Source organism: Nansenia antarctica, assembly GCF_963989245.1.
Source record: "Nansenia antarctica genome assembly, chromosome: 11".
In the NCBI taxonomy this organism is placed as follows: Eukaryota; Metazoa; Chordata; class Actinopteri; order Argentiniformes; family Microstomatidae; genus Nansenia; species Nansenia antarctica.
Window position 1 is genome coordinate 16,622,428 of NC_137681.1, and position 7,819 is coordinate 16,630,246.

A 7,819-nucleotide genomic window follows, 5' to 3' on the forward strand; every position below is an offset into this window, starting at 1 on the left:
TAATAGTCACAGTTATAATAGTCACAGTTATAATAGTCACAGTTATCATAGTCACAGTTATAATAGTCACAGTTGTATTAGTCACAGTTATCATAGTCACAGTTATAATAATCACAGTTATAATAGTCACAGTTATAATAGTCACAGTTATAATAGTCACAGTTTTCATAGTCACCGTTATAATAGTCACAGTTATCATAGTCACAGTTATCATAGTCACAGTTATAATAGTCACAGTTATAATAGTCACAGTTATCATAGTCACAGTTATCATAGTCACAGTTATAATAGTCACAGTTATCATAGTCACAGTTATAACAGTCACAGTTATCATAGTCACAGTTATAATAGTCACATTTATAATAGTCACAGTTATCATAGTCACAGTTATAATAGTCACAGTTATCATAGTCACAGTTATAATAGTCACAGTTATAATAGTCACAGTTTTCATAGTCACAGTTATCATAGTCACAGTTATAATAGTTATCATAGTCACAGTTATAATAGTCACAATTATAGTCACAGTTATCATAGTCACAGTTATAATAGTCACAGTTATAGTCACAGTTAAAATAGTCACAGTTATAATAGTCACAGTTTTCATAGTCACAGTTATCATAGTCACAGTTATAATAGTCACAGTTATCATAGTCACAGTTATAATAGCCACAGTTGCAAAAGTCACAGTTGTAAAAAGTAATAGTAATAGTAATAGTAGTAGTAGTAGTAGTTAGTAGGCCACCGTCCATGGCTGCGTTCGTAAATTCGCGGCGCCGGAGCGCACACTGGGTTCAACGTCATAAAGGAACCAAGTAATTTGATTGGACAAGAGAGCATTCCAAGAGTGCTGATCAGATTTCCAGAGCAAATCTACGAACGCAGCCCGTATCTCGCGCATGCGCAAAGAGTCGGTTCATTGACACTTCCGTGTCCGGAGTTTGGAGAGAGAGCACCTGAGAGCACCGTGGACGCACACAGCCAGGACACTGTCAGGCACAACCACCAGAACCACCAGAGTCTCCCAGGCCTGCTGCCCGTCTACCGCAGGCTCCACCCCGGGGTGATGTGGCTCAGTTGTCGGCTGTGTGTGACATGAACCGCCGCTACCACCACTACCGCTGTGCCTTGTGAGCTGTGACGGGCCGAGGGGCGTCATGTCCCCGCTGCCTCCCTGTCCGTCTCTCCGTCTCTCCTCCTCCTGGCCCCGGAGCCTGGCTGCTCTCCTCCTCCTCCTCCTGGCCTCCAGCTGTCCCGCCGCTGTCCGCGCCTCCCAGGGCGACAAGGAGCCGGTCTACCGGGACTGTGTGAAGCAATGTGTCCGGGCCAACTGCACCGGAGCCCGGCTGCGGGGCTTCCAGTCCTCCCAGCCGCCGTACATGTTCCTGACAGGTGAGCTGCTCGCTGTCTGTCTGCCGGGGGGCAGATAGGCTTGAGGCTGCGTTCGTCAATTCGCTATGGAATCTGATCAGCACTCATGGAATACCTCTTGTCCAATCAAATTACTTGGTCCCTTTATTGACGTTGAACCCAGTGTGCGCTCCGGCGCTCCCAGAGCGAATTTACGAACGCATCCAAGGTTAGCCCAACAGATGCTAGTTAGCCCTTTCACACCATGTGTGTGTGTGTGTGTGTGTGTGTGTGTGTGTGTGTGTGTGTGTGTGTGTGTGTGTTCTGCAGGCTGGACGTGTGGTGATGACTGCAGGTACCAGTGTATGTGGACTACAGTGGGTCTCTACCAGGCTGAAGGCTACAGCATCCCTCAGTTCCACGGCAAGGTATTTCCTGTCTGCCTGCCTGTCTGTCTGTCTGTCTCTCTCTCTGCCTGCTTGTTGGTCTCTGCCTGCCTGTCTGCCTGTCTGCCTGCCTGTCTGCCTGCCTGTCTGCCTGCCTGCCTGTCTGTCTGTCTGTCTGTCTGTCTGTCTGTCTCTCTGCCTGCTTGTTGGTCTCTGCCTGCCTGTCTGTCTGCTTATCTGCCTGCCTGCCTGCCTGTCTGTCCGTCTGTCTGCCTGCCTGCCTGCCTGCCTGCCTGCCTGTCTGCCTGTCTGCCTGCCTGTCTGTCTGCCTGTATTTTTGCCCATTTCAATAACAGCTCATACTTGTCCATACATAATTGTTTTTGTTGTTGATGCTATTGTGTGTGTGTGTGTGTGTGTGTGTCTGTGTCTGTGTGTCTGTCTGTGTCTGTGTCTGTGTGTCTGTGTGTGTGTGTAGTGGCCGTTTGCGAGGTTCCTGTGTTTTGAGGAGCCTGCTTCGGCACTGGCCTCACTGCTGAACGGCCTGGCGTGCCTTCTGATGCTGCTGCGCTACAGGACGTGCGTCCCACGGCAGAGCCCCATGTACCACACCATCACAGCCTTTTCTCTGGTGAGCTGGGGGTGTGTGAGTGAGTGAGTGTGTGTGTGTGTGTGTGTGTGTGTGGCTGGGATGTCGAAGGGCTTTTCACTTTTAGGGTTTTCATTTTTGTTCCAAGGATTACACATTGCATTCTGTGTGTGTGTGTGTGTGTGTGTGTGTGTGTGTGTGTGTGTGTGTGTGTGTGTGTGTGTGTGTGTGTGTGTGTGAGTAGCAGTGTGATCAGAAAGGTGTTTCTATTCCTCCAGGTGTCTCTCAACGCCTGGTTCTGGTCGACAGTATTCCACACACGGGACACCTATCTCACTGAGGTAATAACCATGTAACAACCTCCTATCTCACTGAGGTAATAACCATGTAATAACCTCCTATCTCACTGAGGTAATAACCATGTAACAACCTCCTATCTCCCTGAGGTAATAACATGTAATAACCTCCTATCTCACTGAGGTAATAACCATGTAATAACCTCCTATCTCACTGAGGTAATAATCTGTAATAACCTCCTTCCTATCTCACTGAGGAAGTAAACTCCTATCTCACTGAGGTACCGGTAATAAGATGTAATAACCTCCTTCCTATCTCACTGAGGTAATAACCTCCTATCTCACTGACCTCCAGACCTCCTGACCTAACCTGACAGCAGCGTTATTTAGTGGGCTCTGCTCTACTCTAGACTACCAGTCATGTCAGATGAACTGACCAGTCATGTAATGACTGATGTACTCTGTTACTCTGTATAATCAGATTCACACCAGCTCTCTCCATCCCTCTCCATCCCTCTATTCATCCTTCCAGTAGACTGATACAATGATGTGTTTCCCCCCAACAGAAGATGGATTACTTCTGCGCCTCAGCCGTCATCCTGTACTCCATCTACCTGTGCTGTGTTAGGTGATTGTCTGTCTGTCTGGCTGTCTGTGAGGATGGGGATGTTGTGGTGATGTTAATGTTGTGGTGATGTTGTTGTGGTAATGTTGTTGTGCTTATGTTGTTGTGATGATGTTGTGGTAATGTTGTTGTTGTTGTGGTAATGTTGTTGTGGTGGTGGTGTTGTTGTGATGTTGTTGTGATGATGTTGTTGTGGTGGTGGTGTTGTTGTGGTAATGTTGTTGTGGTGATGTTGTTGTGGTGATGTTCTGGTGATGTTGTGGTGATGTTCTGGTTGTGGTGATGTTGTGGTGACATTGTGGTGGTGGTGTGATGTTGTGATGATGATGTAGTGATGATGTTGTTGTGGTGGTGGTGTTGCAGGACGTTGGGGCTGCGTAGGCCGGGGGTGTCCAGCATGGTGGGGGTCCTGCTTATCCTGGCTTTCACCTCCCACGTCTCCTACCTCACCTTTGTCAGCTTCGACTACGGATACAACATGGCCGCCAACGCTACCATCGGTAACAACATCTGTCTGTCTGTCTGTCTGTCTGTCTGTCTGTCTGTCTCTCTGAATGTCCGTCTGCCTGCTTGTCTGCCTGTCTGTCTGCCTGTCTGTTTTTCTGTCTGTCTGTCCATCTGTCTGCCTGTCTCTCTGTCTGTTTCTCTGTCTGTTTCTCTGTCTGTCTGTCTTGCTCTCTCTCTCTCTCTCTCTCTCTCTCTCTGTCTCTCTGTATGTCTAGTTTCAGCCATATTTAACTTTCCCCACCCTCTCTCTTCTGTGTTAGTTAACCCCCCTCCTCCTCCTCCTTTCTCCACCCCCCCTCCCTTCTACAACCCTCCCCCCTCCCCTAGGCATGGTGAACCTGCTGTGGTGGCTGTGTTGGTGCTGGCAGAACCGGAGGACGCTGCCGTATTGGTGGAAGTGCAGCCTGGTGGTGGTTCTGCTGCATGGCTTGGCGTTGCTGGAGCTACTGGACTTCCCCCCCCTCCTCTGGGTCCTGGACGCCCACGCCGTCTGGCACCTCAGCACCGTGCCGGTCCACTTCCTGTTCTACAGGTCTGTACCGGCTCTACTTCCTGTTTGACAAACTGAGTTTTTTCAAGTTTTTTTCATTTTGATGCCAAACGTTCTGTGACAGTTGCGTTCTGGAATGTCAGGTTAGGGTTAGGACAGCTGTGGTTAGGGTTAGGACACTATGAAAGTCCTTATCAACTGATAAATCAACTGACTATCCCTCCTTCTCCACTCCCTTCCCCTGTCCCTCCATCCCCCCCTCCTCCCCCCCTCCATCCCCCCCTCCTCCCCCCCTCCATCCCCCCTTCTCCATTCCCACCCCCTCCCTCCCCCATCACCCTTTCTCCACTCCCTTCCACCCCCCCCCTTCTCCTCCCTACACCCCCTTCCCTCCCTCCCTACACCCCCTTCCCTCCCTCCCCACCTGACAGCTTCCTCATCGACGACAGTCTCCACCTCCTCAACACAGAGAAAACTGGCGTCAAACTGGAGTAGGAGGAGGAACTTATCACCTCGTCGCCACACACTCCTTCCTCCCACCTGGCCAATCAGGGCAGCCAGACCAGGATGGGGGCGGAGCTCACTCAGTCTCCTTAGCAACCTGCATGACACATACTTAAATGACATAATTGTTTCTTAACCTTCTCTCCTATTGGTTGGTTGTGGAGCTGACCTTGATTCCTATTGGTTGGTTGGTCGTGCTGGAGGGAGTCGCTATTGGTTGGTTGGTTTTGGAGTTGAGATTTGTTTCTCTTGGTTGGTATTGGAGTGAATGATTGATGTTTGCATTCACTGAGCTTTGCCTTGTGGTGATGAGAAGCCTCCCTGACCCCCCCAACCCCCCTCTCATACCCTGGACTACAGGCTAACTGGACTACAGGCTAACTGGACTAGGGGCTAACTGGACTAGGGGCTAACTGGACTAGGGGCTAACTCCAGACAGCTAACTCCAGACAGCTAACTCCAGACAGCTAACTCCAGACAGCTAACTCCAGACAGTTAACTCCAGACAGCTAACTCCAGACAGTTAACTCCAGACAGATAACTCTCCAGACAGATAACTCTCCAGACAGCTAACTCCAGACAGTTAACTCCAGACAGATAACTCTCCAGACAGATAACTCTCCAGACAGATAACTCTCCAGACAGATAACTCTCCAGACAGATAACTCTCCAGACAGATAACTCTCCAGACACCTAACTCCAGGCAGCAGTTCAAAGTAGCAGCCTCCAGGTGGGGCTAGTGTCCACTGTCGCCTGTGGGAGTCTGGGGTCTGTCTGGGGTAGATAGGAGGGTCTGTTGGGGGAGGGGAGGAGGGGGAGAGGGAGGGAGGGGGGACGTTCGGAGGCCATTCCAGGTTTATTTTCATCTTTATTTTGCGCCTTTGATTCCAACACCATTGCTGCTTCAATTCTGTTCTTTAACTCTGCTCTTGTTGCCTTCTGCTGCTGTCACTTTATCATCGATGACCACTTGTGCTTTATGTTGTTTCATTGATTTTGTTTGTACATGTTTTTACTTGTACATGTTTTTTGATTTGTATTATTTGCATTGAAATGAGATATGAGATATAAAGCTATCAACTGATGTACTGATTCACCTGGACTGCCTTTCGACTGGGGAGGAGGGGGTAGTTGTGTGTGTGTGTGTGTGTGTGTGTGTGTGTGTGTGTGTGTGCCATATTTAACTATCTGCCTCCATGTTTCTCTCTAAAATAGGGTTAGGGTTAACTATTAAATTCAAAACAACTCTCACATTTACTGTATGTATGCAAGTCTGTGTGTGTGTGTGTGTGTGTGTGTGTGTGTGTGTGTGTGTGTGTGTATGTGTGTGTGGTGGCTCTTTGACCATGGGTAAATATAGAACCTGAGGGGGGAGGGCGTCAGTGACAGGGGGTTAGGGTTAGCTGCTTCTGTTTACGATCTTTCATCTTTACCATCACACACACCTTCATTACGTCAAGTTTGTACGCGCCTCCTCTTCTTCTCTGTCTCCTGTAGAGCGCCAGCCCCACAGCGCCCCCTGCCTGCGGCCCGAGCATCGCCACCTCACACAGTTGTTTGAACCAAAGCTGAACAGAATCAATTAAAAGTATTCTTGGTTACAAATGTTGTGTTTCTTTATAGGTCTGGGCTCTGGTTCTGGTTCTGGTTCTGTTTGGGGGGGATTTGACCCTGTAGTCCAGTGGATGTGTTTTCATTATTCAATAGACAATCGACACATTGACCTGGGTCAAGATATATATGTCTCTGAACGCAGAGTAGAGCAGTGTCAGAGTAGAGCAGTGTCAGAGTAGAGCAGATCAGAGTAGAGTATATAGCAGGGTCAGAGTAGAGAAAGTGAGAGTCGAGCAGGTCAGAGTAGAGAGTCAGAATAGAGTATAGCAGGTCAGAGTAGAGCAGGTCAGAGTAGAGCAGGTCAGAATAGAGCAGGTCAGAGTAGAGCAGGTCAGATTAGAGCAGGGTCAGAGTAGAGTAGAGTAGGTCAGAGTAGAGCAGGTCAGATTCGAGCAGGTCAGAGTAGAGCAGGGTCAGAGTAGAGCAGGTCAGAGTAGAGCAGAGCAGATTAGAGCAGGTCAGAGTAAAGCAGGTCAGAGTAGAGCAGGTCAGAGTAGAGCAGGTCAGAGTAGAGTAGGTCAGAGTAGAGCAGGTCAGATTAGAGCAGGTCAGAGTAGAGCAGGTCAGAGTAGAGCAGGGTCAGAGTAAAGCAGGTCAGAGTAGAGCAGATCAGATTAGAGCAGGTCAGAGTAGAACAGGTCAGAGTAGAGCAGGTCAGATTAGAGCAGGTCAGAGTAGAGCAGGTCAGAGTAGAGCAGGTCAGAGTAGAGCAGATCAGATTAGAGCAGGTCAGAGTAGAGCAGGTCAGAGTAGAGCAGGTCAGAGTCGAGCAGGTCAGAGTAGAGCAGGTCAGAGTAGAGCAGGTGAGAGTAGAGCAGGTCAGATTAGAGCAGGTCAGAGTCGAGCAGGGTCAGATTAGAGCAGGGTCAGAATGCAAAAACTCTCGTCTGAACATGAACAAGCTCTGTATGTGCATTAGTCAATAATCAAACGGCTGGTTAACATACCGCGCCCAGGCCAGACACAGAAGTACACAGGTAAGCTCAGCTGGCAGGTGGACAGCACCAGGTAAGGTGGTAGAGGGGAGAGGCGTACCTTAGTTCCTGGTGTGCTCCGGTCGCATTCTCTCCTGGTTCAGGGAAATCCCAAGCTTGGTTGGTAGGGTATGGCATCACATTAATTTAGTTTTAACAAATAACATATACAGATTCGATAACGTACGACAACAACACACATTAGGAAAGACGGACCAGACAAGACAGGGGGGGGGTCACAGTCCCAACTGAAAAACATTAACTGAGGAAAACATCGCTGGGGTCTAGAACATTGCAGGGGTCTAGAACATCGCAGGGGTCTAGGCAAGGCAAGGCAAGTTTATTTGTATAGCACATTTTATACAACAGGGGCAATTCAAAGTGCTTTAAATATAGAATTAAAAAATACAGAAAAGTCTAGACAGACGGTCTAGAACAGGCTTCTCTCCGTCTGTCTCGAAAACAGTGTCTCCCCATAAACGGC

The 7,819-nt window shown here is 48.8% G+C and overlaps 1 protein-coding gene across 1 annotated transcript; it reads left to right on the plus strand.

The window, feature by feature from the left end:
• Positions 1-1,021: 1,021 nt before the first annotated feature.
• On the plus strand, positions 1,022-4,788 carry pgap3 (post-GPI attachment to proteins phospholipase 3). The gene is made up of 8 exons (XM_080541420.1): positions 1,022-1,392; positions 1,681-1,778; positions 2,215-2,367; positions 2,604-2,666; positions 3,188-3,249; positions 3,610-3,746; positions 4,081-4,285; positions 4,675-4,788. Exons 1-8 carry the CDS (start codon positions 1,158-1,160, stop codon positions 4,736-4,738), a joined length of 1,017 nt encoding a protein of 338 aa, XP_080397546.1. The 5' UTR covers positions 1,022-1,157; the 3' UTR covers positions 4,739-4,788.
• The last annotated feature ends 3,031 nt before the right edge of the window (positions 4,789-7,819 follow it).